At 67.5% G+C, this 16819-nt stretch overlaps 1 protein-coding gene across 1 annotated transcript; it reads left to right on the forward strand.

Annotated features, from left to right (window-relative positions):
• Positions 1–245: 245 nt before the first annotated feature.
• On the forward strand, positions 246–9598 carry FGR (FGR proto-oncogene, Src family tyrosine kinase). The gene is made up of 13 exons (XM_032202223.1): positions 246–365; positions 3970–4031; positions 4162–4398; positions 4503–4605; positions 4876–4974; positions 5174–5277; positions 5808–5957; positions 6349–6513; positions 7494–7673; positions 7904–7980; positions 8061–8214; positions 8954–9085; positions 9236–9598. The coding sequence occupies exons 3-13, from the start codon at positions 4173–4175 to the stop codon at positions 9442–9444; spliced, it is 1599 nt and encodes a 532-aa protein (XP_032058114.1). The 5' UTR covers positions 246–365; positions 3970–4031; positions 4162–4172; the 3' UTR covers positions 9445–9598.
• Positions 9599–16819: the final 7221 nt, after the last annotated feature.

Here is a 16819-nt window from a genome sequence, read left to right on the forward strand (position 1 = left end):
CCCGATGCCACCGTGTCCTGGGGGGGGGCACGGGAAGGTGCTGGGCCCCGCCGCGTGCATTGGGGCTGGCTGGTACAATGAAGCATCACCGGGAGAGCGGGGAGGAAGGGGGGGCGAGGGGAGGGGAAGCTCGGCTCGGCGGCGAGAGCTGCTCCGAGGCGGGGAGCCGCACGCACACGCGCTCCCGCTTCTCCCCTCGGCACCCACCCGGCTGTGCCCTGCTGAGCCCCCCCCCCCAAGAGCCATCCCCCGGTCCCCAGCGCCGGGAGGGTCTGGGTGCTGCCGTGGGACCCCGCTGGAGAGAGGAGTTGGGGGGGGGCTGGGGGTCGCCGGGCTCCATGCGAGCCAGAGCAGGAGGGCTGACGGTAGGAGGGATGCACGGGGGTGGTGGGAGGGCAGCTGGGGGGGGGTCGGGTTGGTTTGCGGGCAGGTGGGGGGGTCCCCTCTATCCCCTTGATAAGTGTTTTGTTGGTTTTTTTTTTTGGGGGGGGGGTCTCCGTGCACTGACACCCACCTCGAGCGTGGCATGGGTTTGGGACGGGGCGCTGAGCTGTGGGGTTGGGGGAACCCATGGGGGGGGGCCCTACCTCGCTGCCCCCCTCTCCAGGTTCTGCGGTGATGCTGGAGATGGGGAGGGGGGGGCAGAAGACCCCCGGCCTCTCTCATCCTGGGGGGGGAGGCAGCCTCCAGCTGCCCTCCCAGCACTAGGGCAGCCACGGGGAGGCTGCTGAGACAAAACAGAGCTGGGGAGGGGGCTGGGGGGGGGACCCATATGGGGTGGGGGGCACCTGTGACCCCCCAAACCCTACGGGTACCCTTAGCCTGCCAGCACCACCGTGCCGACCTCCACCACCCCCAGCCAGGGCTGGGTGCCGGGGGACACCTCCGGGCGCACGTAGGGCTGGGGTTGGGGGGGGGGGGACCCATTGCAACCGGGTGCCCCCCCCCTTGCAGCCGGCGGCTCGGCCTCGTCCCCGGCCCTTTGGTGTGTCCCAGGCAGGAGCAGGAACTCGGCGCTTCCTGCCCCGCACAATTCCCTCCCCGCCCTGCTCCTCCCGGGACATTGTATTCGGGGCCGCGCTGCGCTCTTGGCCGCCGTCCTCCTCCCCTGCAGCCCCTGGGATCCGGGAATTGCTGCTCCTTCCAGCGGAAATCCTGCCTTCCCCCCCCCGCCAGCCATGGGGCTGGGAGGCTGGGGGGCAGGCGGGGGGGGGAGAGCAGAGCGGGGGCCACGGCTCGGCCCGTGGCGGGGCTGGGGGGCGAGGGGCACCCCCATGCTGGGGGGCTTGGCGCAGGTGGGCTTCTTGGGGTGGACTGCTTGTAGGGCTGCCGTACCTCCTGGGGCAGCCACGGGTTGGTGGGGGGGGGCAAAAGCCACCGTGGAGCCCCCCCAGCCTGCCCCATACATGGCAAGGGAGGGGAAGGGGCTTCTGTGTGTCCCATGGGCAGCTGTGGGGTTCCCTGCCCTGCCACGTCCCCATTAGGGTGGGACACCCGCTGGGACCACCACGGGTGATGCTGTCATCTCTTGGGGGCGGTGGGGAGGCAGGAGGTGTCCCCTCATCCCCCCCCCCATGGAGGTGTCTGCGGGGCTCCTGGTGGGAAGGGAGGTGGCTGGAGGCCCCCACGTCCTAACGAGGACCCGAGAGGTGGCACTGTCCCCCGCCGGGCTGCAGCTGGGACCCCAGTGCCGCGGGGTGACCGAGGGGACCCCGCAGGCTGCGCCGTGCAGCGATCTCGGTTCCTCTTCCCCCAGGGAGGCTGCGGCAGGGCAGAGAGCTGCCAGGGGTGCGGGGCCACGTGGGAAGGACGGGAGTGCGCAGGGCAGGGGGTGGGATACGGCCCTGGGGGGCCACAAGGTGCCCGAGGGGCTGCAGCACGCGGTGTCGCTGCTCAGCCCCGCCAGCGTCCCATTTTTGACCCCGTTTTGCCGTCCCCAATGCCTGGGACCCCGCCAGCCACAAGGTTCCCCTCGGAGGCCACGGCACCGTCCTCTTCCTCCTCCTCCTCCTCCCCCACGCCGCTCTCCCTGGCCGCTTCCTCCTCCTGCTGTGAAGGTGACATCAGGGCCTGCGGGGTGCCCCCTGCTCCCCGTCCCTGTGGGGTCCCCCCCTTTGTCCAGGCGTTGGTCCCGATGCCACCTCGGTTTGTCCCCAGGGCACCGGGTCTGGGGTATTCGGAGAGCCTCCAGAGCTCTCCGTGCGTCTGCACCCCCCCGAACCCGACCCCTCCGTCCCCTTAGGAAGGGGCTGGGGTGATCCCATGGGGTGACAGCAGGGTGACATCTGGGGACACCAGACCCCGGCTCAGGGCTGGGGCAGCGCTCCGGGTCCCTCCCTTCCTGAGCTCATTCCTTGGCCACCACCCGCTTTGGAAACCTCCCCGTGCCACCAGCACCGGGAAACCAGGCTCTGGGGTTGGGGGGGGACAGGGGGAGCAGATGGCCAGGAGGACGGTGACAATTCCCAGACCCGTGGCAGCAGGGGGGGGACGAGTTGGCCGGGTGTCCGTGCGGCACGGAGGGGGCACGGCAGGGCGCGAGCTGGCACCGTGGTGGCACCGGCGCAGGTGGAGCCGGCCTGGGGGGGGGCTCGCTGCCCATCTGCTCCCGGGACCGGCCGCCAGCACGCGTCCCCTCCCCAAAAATGACCCCAGGGAGCCGTTTTTGGGGGCCAGCCTTCGAGGGCGGGTGGGATGCTGTGCGGTGGTTGGGGCTAAGCCCCAAGGTGTGGGGGTATTTGGGGTCTGTGCCTGTCTGGGAGCTGCCCCGTGCCCTCCCTGACCCCCGGCTGCTGAGTTCAGCGGAGAAATTCGGCAAAATGGGAAGTGTTGGAGCGCGGTGCCAGCGAAGGGTTTCTCATGAAGAGGGTTATGAAGAGGGTTTGCGAGAGCTGGAAACGGCTGTCAGCCGAAACACCAACTTCTTCTCAGAAAAGTAAAAAAAAAAAAAGCCCCAAAAAACCAGCCAGGCCCTCTCGGGTTTGGCAATTCTGTCCCGGCTGCAACAGCCCCGGCCTTGCCAAACGGCCGGTGTTGAAAGCCCAGGTGGCCACGGAGAGCCCGGGGCCGCTCGAGCTTGTTTGGTGCTTCGAAACCTGCTGCCGAGAGAAGGAAAGGAGAGCCAGGGACTGGGATGGGGGAAAGCTACGTGAAACGTTTCCTCGGCCCCAAAACCCCCACATTTGCCTCTCAGATCTCGGGGAGAGGACCTGAGCTGTGCCCAGGGGCCGGGACGTGGCTGCGGCACCGAGCACAGCCCCGGGCCGTCACCCCCGTGGGGGTGGGACCCCCGCAGGGCTGGGACCCCCAAATCTCCATCCCCTTTGGGGCAGCTCCCCCGGGGGGCCAGGGCTTAGGGCCCAGCTCCGTCCCTTTCCTCCTCGGTCCTATTTCCTCCTCCTCCTCCACACCTTCTCACAGAGCTGGCCGGAAAAGCGCGGCCGCAACCGCAGCGAGGCGAGCGGGGCCCTTCCTGCCCCGAGCCACCAGTTCCCCCAGCAGCTCAGGGTTACGGGGACGGGGACGTTTTTGGGGGGCTCCCTCCGGCCCCGGCGCGGCGGCTGGGGGGACGCTGCGCTGCCTGGAAGGAGGCGCTGGGCTGGCTGGGGGGGGGGACCTGGCGGGATGTGGTTTCAGCCCGTGCAGAAATATTGCAGCTCGTGCAGCCGGGCTGCAGCTCCTGCAGGGCTGTTTGAGCTCCTGCACAGCCCTTCGAGCCCGTGCAGCAAGGCTGAAGACCTCGCGGGGGGTATTATATCCTGTGCAGGGGCGTTTCGGCTCGGGGAGGGGTATTTCAGCCCGTGCAGGGGGTATTGCAAGCATGCAGGCTTCTCGCAGCCCATGCGGCGATGTTTGAAGCCTGGCGGGGGTCTGGCAGCCCGTGCGGGGTTTTTGGAAGCCTGGCGGGGATGTTTTAGCCCACGCAGGGGCTCTGCCCCCCCCTCCTGACGCCCTCCCCGCCGTCCCCAGGTGCCTCTCGTCCTCCCCGCGGTGCCATGGAGCAGCTGAAGTGACCCCGCGGAGCCGTCACCGTGAGTGGGGTCGCGGCGGAGGGGAGCACCCCTGGGTGCTGGGGAGGGGTGGGGGGGGGGGGTGCAGGGGAAGTCGGGCTGCCTGCAAGCATCCGTCAGTCCCACGTCCGTCCGTCCGTCCGCCCCGCAGGCCGTGCCAGGATGGGCTGCGTGCACTGCAAGGAGAAGGTGGCCGGCAAGGGGCAGGCGGGGAGCGGCGGGGGGCCCTCGTCAGTGCCCCCCCTGCAGTACGACCCCGACCCCGCGCAGCTCGGCGGCGCCTTCACCCACATCCCCGACTTCAACAACTTCCACGGCCCCGCCGTGCCCACCCCCGCGCCCTTTTACCCCTCCAACACGCTGCAGGTGCACGGCAGCAGCATCACAGGTCAGTGGCGAGCTGGGGAGGGGGGTGTGTGGGGGGGGTCCTGGCTGCACCCATGGGTGCTGGCCGGGACGGGGCTCGCCCACGGTGCCCTCCGTGTGCCGCAGGGGGGGGCGTGACGCTTTTCATCGCCCTGTACGACTACGAGGCCAGGACGGAGGATGACCTGAGCTTTCAGAAAGGGGAGAAGTTCCACATCATCAACAACACGTGAGCCCCCCCCCTGCACCCCTCCCGGCCCCCTATCCCACTTGGGAAGGTGCTCCCAGTACTCCCAGTATGAGCCAGGCTGGGGACCCTCCTCCTTACTGGGCACCAGTAAGGCAACCCACGTGTGTCACGAGTTGGGTGGCCCCAGCAGAGCCCTGGGGTGGGTGCCCTCGGGGGTGGGGGACAGCGGGGGCTGGGGGTGCTGTGCGCGGGGTGGGTCTGGGTGTCCGTCTGTCCGCCCCTCCTCACCGTCCGTCCGTCTCTCCCCAGCGAGGGTGACTGGTGGGAGGCCAGGTCGCTGAGCTCGGGCGACACGGGCTACATCCCCAGCAACTACGTGGCCCCCGTGGACTCCATCCAGGCAGAGGAGTGAGTATGGGGTGGGGGGGACACGGGGGGGGGACACCCAGGCGTGCTGGCACCCCGTAACCGTGCCATGATACTCACATGATGCTCACACCTTGCTTGGCCCCACTGCAAAGTGAAGTCCATGGTGCCAACAAGGGGACTCGGAGCACCCATGGGTGCCCCCCCCCGGTGCTGATGCCACCCCTGCCCCCCCCCACAGGTGGTACTTTGGGAAAATTGGGCGCAAGGATGCAGAGCGGCAGCTCCTGTGCCACGGGAACTGCAGGGGCACCTTCCTCATCCGGGAGAGCGAGACGACAAAAGGTGGGGGGCGTGGGGACGGTGGGGGGGGCTGTGGGGTCAGGGGGGACGTGGGGATGGTGTAGGGGGACATGGGGATGGTGTGGGGGGACATGGGGGTGGTGTAGGGGGCTGTGGGGTTAGGGGGGGCGTGGGGATGGTGTAGGGGTCCATGGGGACAGTGTAGGGGGCCATGGGGATGGTGTAGGCGGCTGTGGGGTCAGGTGGGACATGGGGATGGTGTAGGGGGACATGGGGATGATGTGGGGAGCTGTGGGGTCAGGGGGGACATGGGGATGGTGTAGGGGGACATGGGGATGATGTGGGGAGCTGTGGGGTCAGGAGGGACATGGGGATGGTGTAGGGGGACATGGGGATGATGTGGGGAGCTGTGGGGTCAGGAGGGACATGGGGATGGTGTAGGGGGCTGTGGCGATGGTGTGGGGAGCTGTGGGGTCAGGGGGGCCATGGGGATGGTGTAGGGGGCTGTGGGGTCAGGGGGGCCGTGCCCTGTGCCCCTCCCCATGCCACCCCTCACCCCCTCTCCCACCCAGGTGCCTACTCCCTCTCCATCCGGGACTGGGACGAGGCCAAGGGCGACCACGTGAAGCACTATAAGATCCGAAAGCTGGACAGCGGGGGGTACTACATCACCACGCGGGCACAGTTCGACACCGTGCAGCAGCTGGTCCAGCACTACATAGGTAGGGTGGGAGGGCTGTGGGGGGTGGTGGGGGGCGGTGGGGAAAGCCCAGGGGACCGGTTGGCAGCACCCAGCCTGCTGGGCCAACTGGGTTTAACTGGAGGAGGCGGGGGCTGTGCTGGTGGCAGCAGGAGGGGGACCCCCGGGGGTCCCCAATTTTCCGTGTCCTTGGTGCAGGGAGCACCCGGCCTCCGGAGAAGGTAAATAGCCCCCGGGTCTTGGGGGGGGGCATCACCCCGAAACGGGGCTGGGGGGCTGCAGGGCTGTCCCCGGTGGGAGGGAGCGCACCCCACGTGTGTGTTTTGGGGAGGGGGGCACTGCAGCGGGATCAGGGCGGGGGGCGAGGGTTGGGGGCACCCCAGGGTGACGCCTGCCTCTCCCCGGTGCCGCAGAGCGGGCGGCCGGGCTGTGCTGCCGCCTGGCCGTGCCGTGCCCCAAGGGGACCCCCAAGCTGGCCGACCTCTCGGTCAAAACCAAAGACGTGTGGGAGATCCCCCGCGAGTCCCTGCAGCTGCTCAAGAAGCTGGGCAACGGGCAGTTCGGGGAAGTGTGGATGGGTAGGGCCCGGCGGGCGAGCCGGGGCGAGCGGAGAAGGGAGGGGAAAGCGGCGGGGGCACCCCCAGGCCTGGCACCCCCCCCCCAGGAGATGGGCACAGGCTCCCGGTGCCCTGGGGCAATGTCCCACCCCCTGCTTTTTCAGGGCACCCCGAGTGCTCCCCGCAAATATAGATCCCATATAACCCCATATCCCAGATGGGGCCATGAGCAGGAGACAAAACCAGGCCTGGGGGGGGGGTCCCTCGTCGTCTTCCTCTTCCTCCCGCGCCCCGCGCTCCCCCCGCTCGGCGTGCATGCTGCCTTCATCCCATCGCTCCCCCTCCCTGCCTCCCCCCTTCCCTGCGCCCCTGCAGAGTACAACGACGGGTTGTGCCATCTGCTCACCCTCCCGTGCCCCGCTATGAAGCCCCAGACCTTGGGATTAGCTAAGGACGCCTGGGAGATAGCGCGGGAATCCATCAGCCTGGACGAGAAACTCGGCATGGGATGTTTCGGAGACGTGTGGATGGGTAAGGCTGGCCCAGCCGGCCGGGGCGGGGGGCTCGGGGGCACGAGCAGCCCCCCAGGCAGCATCGTGGGGACCGGGCGGTGCTCGGCACCGCTCCGCGTGGATGGATGGGGAACGGGGTTAGGCGAGCCCGCGGGTGCCTCGAACCCGTGCCACGAGGTGAGGTCTTTGAGTTGGGTTGGGCACGGTGGTAGCACGGCCCTTGATTGCCCTGGCCCGAATTCCTTGCTCCTCTGCTCGTCCCTCCACCCACGCAGCTCTCCAACCACGCATCCATGCAACCACCCACCCTTCACCTGCCCGAGCACCTCTCCATCCATGCATGGATCCACGCGCCCCCCATCCATGCGCCCCCCATCCATGCGCCCCCCATCCACGCACCCCTCCATCCACGCACCCCTCCATCCTGGCCCTGCGGGGGCCGGGTGTCCCCTTTGGGGTCCTCCTGGTGACGCGGTGTCCCCGGGCCAGGCACGTGGAACGGCACCACCAAGGTGGCGGTGAAGACGCTGAAGCCGGGCACCATGTCCCCCGAGGCCTTCCTGGAGGAGGCTCAGATCATGAAGCGGCTGCGGCACGACAAGCTGGTGCAGCTCTACGCCGTGGTGTCGGAGGAGCCCATCTACATCGTCACCGAGTTCATGAGCCAAGGTGAGCGGCTGGCAGCACCCATGGGTGCCCTGCCTGGTCCCCCGGAGCTGTCCCCACCCTGCCTGGGCACGGCCAGGGTGCGCAGGGACCTGGTCCGAGGCTTCCTAGGATGGGCACAGCTGGTTTCCTATGGGGAGGGCACCCCTGGGTGGGCACGGCAGGGTCCCTGAAGGGGAGAGCACCCTTGGGTGGGCACGGCTGGCTCTGTGACTGGCACCCTCTGCCCCCAGGCAGCCTGCTGGACTTCCTAAAGGATGGTGACGGCCGCTACCTGAAGCTGCCCCAGCTGGTGGACATGGCTGCACAGGTACCGGGGAGGCTGGCACAGGGTGGGCGCCCCCATGGGGGGACACCCAAGGGTGCCAACGCTTCTCCCCCCCGCCCCAGATCGCCGCGGGCATGGCCTACATCGAGCGGATGAACTACATCCACCGGGACCTGCGCGCTGCCAACATCCTGGTGGGCGACAACCTGGTGTGCAAGATCGCTGACTTCGGCCTCGCCCGCCTCATCGAGGACGATGAGTACACGGCGCGCCAGGGTGAGCCCCCCCCGGTCCCAAAGCTTTGGGGACCGCTGCCCTGTCCCTGCTGGGTCCCAGCACGGGCCTGGAGCTGTCACCCCTGGTGCTGGGTGTCCTGGGGAGTGGGTGCCCTGGGGGATGGGTGCCCCGAGTGATGGGTTCCCTAGGTGTGGGTACCCCAGGTGCTGAGTACCCCTATTAATAGGTACCCCAGGTGCTGGATACCCCAATTAATAGGTACCCCAGGTGCTGGGTACCCCAGATGATGGATTCCCTGGGTGCTGAGCACCCCAGGTGCAGGGTACCCCCATTAATAGGTACCCCAAGTGATGAGCACCCTGGATGATGGGAACCCCAAGTGGTGGGTTCCCTGGGTGCTGGGTACCCCAGGTGCTGAGTACCCCAAGTGATGGGTTCCTTTGGTGCTGGGTATCCCAGGAGCTGGGTACCCCCATTAATGGGTACCCCAAGTGATGGGTTCCTTTGGTGCTGGGTACCCCAAGTTCTGGGCACCCCCAATAATAAGCACCTGGGGTGCTAGATACCCCCATTAATAGGTACCCCAGGTGCTGGGTACCCCAGATGATGGGTTCCCTGGGTGCTGGGCACCCCAAGTACTGGGCACCCCCATCAATAGGTACCCCAAGCGATGGGTTCCCTGGGTGCTGGGCACCCCAGGTGTGGGTCACCCTGGGTGTGGGTGCCCTGGGGTGCCCCAGCCGTGGCTCACCCCTTTCCCCCTTGCCCCCCCCCCCAGGTGCCAAATTCCCCATCAAGTGGACGGCCCCGGAGGCGGCGCTTTTTGGCAAGTTCACCATCAAGTCGGACGTCTGGTCCTTCGGCATCCTCCTGACCGAGCTGGTGACCAAAGGCCGGGTGCCCTACCCAGGTACAACCCCCTCCTGGGCAGGGTGGGCACCTTTGGGTGGGCACCCTTGGGTGGGCACCCTCGGGTGGGCACCCTCGGGTGGGCGCAGGACCCTCGGTTTCCCCGGAGGGGGGTGCGGGATGCTGACGGGGCCGGATCCTTACCTCCTAGGGATGAACAACCGGGAGGTGCTGGAGCAGGTGGAGCGGGGGTACCGCATGCAGTGCCCCGGGAACTGCCCCCCCTCGCTGCACGAGGTGATGGTGCAGTGCTGGAAGCGGGAGCCCGAGGAGCGCCCCACCTTCGAGTACCTCCAGTCCTTCCTCGAGGACTACTTCACGGCCACCGAGCCCCAGTACCAGCCGGGGGACAACCAGTGACCCCCTGCTGGGGGGGGGGGGCATTAATCGCCCCCCTTTTTGCAGCGGGGTTTCTCGCTCCCGTTGCCTGCGCCCCCCCTGTAAATGGCCATGGGGTGGTGCGGGGGGTGCCCCCTTTTTTTTTGGGGGGGGGGCTTTGCACAAGGATTTTGGACTCAGGGGGGCAGCGCCTTGCCCAGATGTGCCCCCCCCCCCTCCCCGTGCCCACCCCCCCAGCCCCTCTCTTGTTGCCTTCACAGCCAGCTTTGAACCTGAGAAGTGCTTTGGTGGGGGGGAGGACAGTGGGTGCCCCCCCCGTGCCCCCCCCGTGCCCCCCATACCCCTACCCCACAGCAGCAGAGGCCTCGGGGGGGGGGGTTCCGGGGGTGCCCCCTCCCCACGCCAGCCCCATCCCCTCGCCCCCAGCTCTGCATAGCCCGGGGGGGGGGGGCAGAGGGGGGGCTCACCCCCCCAGATCCTAGCACTGAGCTTCAGCCCCCCCCTTATATCGCCTTTAATTTATACAGCCCCCTCCCCATGCCCCAGGAGACACACAGGGACCCCTATATGCGGGGGGGGGAAAGGACTCCTTGCTCCCCCCCCCCCTTTATCTCCTATCCTTAAATTAGAGCCAAATCCTCAAAGCCATAAACCCCTGCTTGCAGTGGGGGGGGGCACAGGGGGTCCTGGGTGCAGGGGGGGGTCTGTCCCAGGGGCTGTTCCCACGGCCCTGTTGCCTTATGGGGGGGGCACGGGGTGGATTCACCCCCTGCAGCAAGCATTAACTGGGGGGGGGGGCATCGTGGAGGCACGGGGCACAATGTGAATGTGATGGCACTGGGGGGGGGCACCCACCTGGGCACCCCCTACCCCATGTTCCAGGCTCGGTCCCAGTCCTCCCCCCCCATGGCCAGGACCCCCCCATGGCCAGGACCCCCCCCCCCAGCCATGCGGCAGGGCCGGGGGGGGGGCACCCAGCCGCGTGCCCCCCAGGCTGTGCCACCGGGGGGGGGGGGTGGGGGGGGAAGGGACGGGTTTGTTGTTAATTATTTTTTTTTTTTAATTCCAGTCTGTAAATAGAGAGAAATAAAAACCTTTCTAACAAGCCTGGGTCCTTCTGGCCCCACACTGGGGGGGCTGCATGCCTCCCCCCCCCCCCAGCCATTTGAGGCTCCCCTTGCAAATAAAACCCCCAAAACCAGCAGGGGAGGGGGCAGCATTGGGGTTTTAAAGCTTTTTTTGGGGGGGGGGACCGTCCCCTCCTGCTGCCCCCCCCCCCCCTCGGGGCTTTGTGCTAAGGAGGCAGGCGGCCCCGGCTTCATTTGGGGGGGGCTTGGGCAGTGTTTGGGGGGCAGAGAAAAGGAAAGGGAGGGGGGATCCCATGCATGAGGCTGGGGAGGAAGGGGTTAATGGCCCCTGCTGTGGCCCCTAATGAATTCCCCAGCACTGGGGGGGGGGGCAGCAGGTGGGGAAAGGGGGCAGGGGCTCGGGGACACCGCTGGGGACACCGCTGGGGACACCGCGCACCCCTCGCCTGGCTCCGTCCCCTCACCCTGGGGCCAGGGATTGCCCTGGGCAGGCAGCGGGGCAGGGCTGGGTGCGGCCACCCCGTGCCCCATCCCATCCCATAACCCATCCCATACCCCATCCCATGCCCCATCCCGTGCCATATCCCATGCCTTGCCTCATCCCATACCCCATCCCATCCCATACCCCATCCCTTGCCATGTCCCACCCTGTGCCCTGTGCCATGCCCCATCATCCCATGCCCCATCCCATGCCCCATCCCATCCCACCCCCTGCCCCATCCCCTGCCCCATCCCATGGGGTCCCTCTGCTGCCCAGCAGGGAGCAGAACGGTGCTGCCAGGCCCCATGTCACCAAACTGCAGCCGCTGCCACCCAGGGGCGCACGGGATCTCGGGGCCACCTGTGCCCCGTGGGCATCGCGGCGGCTCCGTCCCCCCCCCCAGCTGCTGCCCGCGTGTGGCACACACGTGTTCACACAAATCCCAAAAGCCACATGCAAGGAGCACCCTTACACAAAAGGGTGTCCCTTGTCCCCATGGGGACATCCGTGTTGTCCCCCTCTAACCCCCACAAAGCCCTCCAGCTGGGGGAGCACCCTGGCGCACCCCCTGCTCACCAAGCCCTGCACAGCCCCAAAACCTCAGGGAAATGTCCCCAACCCCGGCACATTTTGGGCACCCGGGGGGAAGAGAAAGGGGCTGGAAGTGGCGGTGCTGGGAGCAGAGGGGACGGCCACCGCGATGGGGACTGATGTCACCTTGGTGTCACCAAGGGCTGGAGGGGCACGGTGCTGACCCCCAGCCCCATGGCAGGGTGACCCCGGGGGCAGCAGCGGGCAGGATCAGCCCCCGCTCTGCAATTTCCTCCTCCAGCACGAAATTCACTTAAAAAGAAATAAAAATGCAAATCCGGGGCCTGGCACAGAGGGGCAGGCTGGCGGCGGGCGCGGGCATCCTGGCTGCTGCATGGGCCGGATCCTGACACCCCCCGGGGTGCGAGGTCACCCCCATGACCCTCGTGTCCCCAGCCCAGCGCCCCCCGTCCCCATTTGCGCCGGTGGCAGGATGGCTGCGGGTGCCCCAGGGCTGGCTGCGGGTGTTTGCTCCGTGCCGTGCCCCCGGGGGGGGGACCTGCAGGGACCTCTCCCCACGGTCCCGAATTGGCAGCGGGGTTTGGGCAGCAAAAAGCTCGGGGACGAGGCCAAGCTGGGGCTCTGCCACCTCCCTGCTGCAGCCTCCTGCGCGCCCCTGGGCCTGTCCCCTTCATCTGTCCCCTGCTGTCACGAGGCTGTAAGGGACAGGCAGTGGGGCTCGAGGCTGTGGGGGGGGCCCTGTTGTGTCCGTCTGTCCTTCCAACCCCCCCCCCGGGTGTCTCGAGGTGGGGGCGAAGGGGTTAAAGGGCGCCGCTTCGGGGGGCATTGATTTTATGTTAATGCCGGGCTCCATCGACCTGGGGAGCGGGGATGGAGGGACAGCCACCGCGGGGCACGGCCACCAGCCCCGGGGGGGCCGGGGAGGGCAGAGAGCAGCATCCAGACCTGGGGGGGGGGAGGCTCTGGGCTGGCCCCTTCCCCTCCCCGCTGCCCGGGTCCCTGCAGCACCCCAGGTAGCGCCGCAGAGCCGAGCCGTGGCTGCAGCAGCTTCTGGGGAGGAAAGAAAACCAGCTCAGCACCACCTCCCCTCCCCGCGCACGCACCCCGTGGCATCAGATCCCCCTCCCCACGCACCCCAGGACCTCCCCTACACCCCCAGGACCCCCCCTACACCTCCGGGACCCCCCCCTCTGCCTCCAGGCCCCCCCACCCCCACGGTGCCCAGGCCCATCTCTCTTGCTGCCGCAGTTCCTGGCCCCGTTTGGCCGCGCTCCCTGCTCGGGGGGTGCCGGAGCGCGGTGCCCGCGCGGTGCCAAGCGCGGTGGGCGCAGGTGTGAGACCGCTGCAGATGGCCGGCGCCGCAGACCCTGGCACGAGGGAGCTGCGGCGCTGCCACCACCACCACCACCACCCCCCGGGGGGGCCCACACTGCCACCAAACGCCGCGGCGAGGTCCCGTCCCCACCCGGCACAGCCCCGGGGACCCCGCGTCCGTCCCCGTCCCCTCCGACCCGAGCACCCCGGGGGCTGGCAGAGCCCGCCTCGCTCCCGGCCCTTGCATCGTCCCCGCGGTGGCGATGGCCAGACAACAGTGGAAGGTGGCCAAGAATGCAATTTTAGGCTTGGCCAGCCTCGTGACTGCTGGCCCAGGCCCGCGGGGACCGTGCCCAGAGGGGAAACTGAGGCACGGGGGGGGGATTGCTTCGCGGTCACGCAGCGGCTCGGCACCTCCAGCTGGGAGGGGGCACATTTTTCCATGGAAAAAAAGCAGCTGAGGGTCGGGAACGGCCACGCAGCGGCCACGGCAACATCTGTGACTGCAGCTGGGGAGCGAGGCAGGCTGTGCACGGCCGCTGCAGGCGCTACCCGATGGCACGGCCCCTCTGCCCCCAGCTCTCCCCATATTTTGGCCCCACAGAGCCAGGACCCGGTGCTGGCAGGGGTTTGGGGCCGTGGGGTTTGAGGAGCGAGGCGAAGCGCGGCAGGCACGGAGGTGTCGCAGCAGCAGCGCTGCTCTGCCGGGACATGGTGCTGCCGGGTGGCACGGGGATGTTTGCATTTTGGCAAAATCCTAAATGCAGGAGGGGTTGGCTGCCTGGGGAACGCCCTGCTCCAGGGCTTCCGAGGTGTGTGTGTGTGGGGGGGGGGGGGGCCGAAGTCTTCTCTGCTGCAGTTTTTGGGGTAAAATCAGGATGGCCCCGACATCGGCAGAGGGGCAGGAAGCCCCCAGCCCCAATTGGGGTTGGGCGATGCTGCTCTCCACCCCAAAGGGAGCTCCCACATCCAGCACCCCCCCCTTGCCATCCCTTCCTCTCTCCCCCCACCACGCACCCCGCTCCCCCCACTGCACCCCGCTGTCTCCAAAGTCCCACCAGCCCCCAGATCCCACCCGGGGGTGGCTTTGGGGGGGTTCCAGCTGCTGTCCCCAGTGAGCGAGGCCACCACAAGCCCTCGGGGGACAAATGCAGCGCGGGGACAAGGCGGTGGGGTCACCCGGTGACCCTATAACCTCAAGGAGGGTGGCGAGCAGAGCCTTCACCCCCCCCTCCCTGACTTTGGGCAGCGGTGGGTGGGCACGGGGGGGGCGGATCTCAATCCGGTGCGGCCACCCCCTTGGCACGGCGACACGGGGCTGGGACCCGGGGACAGCGGTGGCCCCGGCTCGGCAAAGCAGCCGCTAGATGGTAGCGGAGGTCCACGCCAACGCTGCTGACACAGCACTTGGCTGCGAGAGGGACCGGGGGGCCCGGGTGACCCGGGGGACCCTGGGGACCCGTTTTGGCCACCCCCCTTCCCCGCCCCGTGGCACCGAAGGGCTGGCCACGCGTGGAACCGGGACACGGGTGGCGTGGGCGCTGCGCCCCCGCCCCGACGCCCCCTGGCACCGCTGCCCACCCACAGCTTTGGGGGCTCGGGGTGAGGGGGACCCCTCCCCAAAAGCCGTCCCCACGAGCGTCCTGCCCCAAAGCAGCCCTGCGGCCAGCTGGGGACCTCCAGGGACCACCAGCGGGACTCAAGGGGGGGACAAACCCACGCCTGGGGACAAGCAGGGTCACCCAGCTCGATGGGGGCGTGCTGGGCACCCATGGGAGCCCAGCAGAGCCCCGGTGGGTGCCCCTCTGCAGGGACCCCGCTGCGAAGAGCCTCACTTTGCTCCTTCTCGCCCGCTCCCAGCCCTGGCGAGGGCTCGGTGCCAGACGGGTATATATATTTTATGATAACTATAGAGATGCACTTCAAACCTGACAAAGGACTTTGACAGTTTTAAGCATCTCTTTGATTAATACATGACCTTTTAATGCTTCGGATTAAATTAATAAATCTTTTACATTCCAACCCATTCTGCTTGCAGTGTAATGTTTTCTGCACGACCTCCTTCTCTCCCCGCGCACGCAAGGCATCCCCCCTGTCCTGCTGGCCCAGGGCACACGCGCACGCGGGGCAGGTAACATCAAGGCACAGCCCCTGCAATATTCATACGGTGCAGAGCCCCGCGAGGCGAGCGGGGAGGGATCCTCCTCGGGTTTGAACCGTCCCTAAAAATAGCAAGAAAATTCAAAGCTGACATTCAGGGCGAGGGGACGAGGAAGCCTGCAAAGTTGCTCACTCAGCCACCAGCAATTGCAGCGATCCTGTCTGCGTGTGCAGATTCCTCTGCTGACCGGGCTGGAGCGCTGGGCCTCCTCTCCGCAGGGTTTGCAGGAGCTGGGAGCGATGCAGAAGGGTCCCCGTCCTCACCCCAGTCCCAAATCCGAGCCTGCTGGGGTGAGCAGAGCCCAGGGACGGAGCCGCTGGCATTTCGGATACGAAGCGCGGCGATGAGTCCATGCCGGAAGGCAGCTCTCGATCCGACCCCAGTTCAACCAGTTTGTCCCAGTCTGGCGGCGGAGCTGGGGAGCCCGGCACGTCTCCTGAGCGCCGATTCCCTCCCTGCCGCCTGTTGATCCCCGACCACAGATGAAAACCCAAGGTGCAGCACGCCGGTGAGGCAGAGGGCTGCTGTAAAGCCAGGTGCTGCGTGTCTCCCTGCACCCATGTGTTATTTCATCGATGACTCACGTGTTATTAGCAGCCGAGCAATATTCCCAATTCCCTGGAGTTAACCCTTCACTCGTCACTCACAAAACCACGGTGTCACAACAAACATCAGCGGCATTATCTGCGTTAATTATATTGTATCTGGGAACATTAACATCGGCGCAGCCTTGGAGGGAAGGCGCTGAGGGTGCTCGAGGAGCCACGAGGAGGGAGGTCACGGGGCACGATGGCAGCTGGGGGACATCTCCCCGCCCTGCCACCACCGTCCTGGGTGGTTTTGGTCACCACCTGCCCCCCCGGGGTCCCCTCCGTGCCAAGGGGGACGTGGCCAAGAGGGGACCTCTGCACAGCACCGTGCCCTAGGGGTGGGGGAGCGGGGTGTTAGCAAACAGCGGGGAAGTTTCCAGTGCTGCCAGGCCCTAGCCACAGATAACTTAAAAAAAAATAATAATTAAGTGGGGAAAAAAGAAAAAAAAAAAAAAAGGCTAATTAGGTGGCTTCAAGGGGGTGTGCCACGGGGGAAATTCGGACCGAGGATTGGGGCGGGGAGGGGGGGGGGTCTGCGGGCTGCCTGCGTGCCCCCCAAACCCCGCATCCTAAAGGGGAGCGCAGTGCGGGTGCAACCCGGGAGAGGGCAGCAATGCCCCGTGCATCCCACTTGTGTGGGGGGGGTGGGCATCCCGGGGGGCGGGGGGGGTGGGCAAAACACCCTCCGGGTGGATGCCCCCCCCACCCCCAAAAAAAAAAAAAAAAAAAAAAAACAAATTGAATCCCCCCTCCCCAAGCAGAGCGCGGAGATGCGCGCCCCTGCGCGCCCCTCCCCGCTTCGCGGCGACGGGGAGGAGAAAAGCGGGGAGAGGAGAAGGGGCGGGGGGGGGGGGAAAAAAGGAAGGAGGGAAGAGAAACGAGAAGGGCGGGGGGGGGAGAGAAGGAAGGACTACAAGGCCCGGCATGCCCCGGCGGTGCTGCACGGCTCCCCGGGGTGCCGGATGCTGGCCGTGCCGCTGACAGCGGAGCGAAGCGGAGCCGCGGTCCCCGCCGCGCACGGAGAGGGCAGGGCGCGCCGCGCCGCCGGCTCCGCTCCCCCCTTTCCCAGCCCCCACAAAGCCGGGAGCGGCAGAAGGCAAGAGCGAGGGAGGAGGAGGAGGAGGAGGAGGAGGTGGAGGAGGAGGAGGAGGAGGAGGAGGAAGGGGGGAGGCAGCAGCAAGCCAGGGCTCTGCTGCGCTGTGTCTTTCTT

Source organism: Aythya fuligula, chromosome 23, assembly GCF_009819795.1.
Source record: "Aythya fuligula isolate bAytFul2 chromosome 23, bAytFul2.pri, whole genome shotgun sequence".
Taxonomy (NCBI): domain Eukaryota; kingdom Metazoa; phylum Chordata; class Aves; order Anseriformes; family Anatidae; genus Aythya; species Aythya fuligula.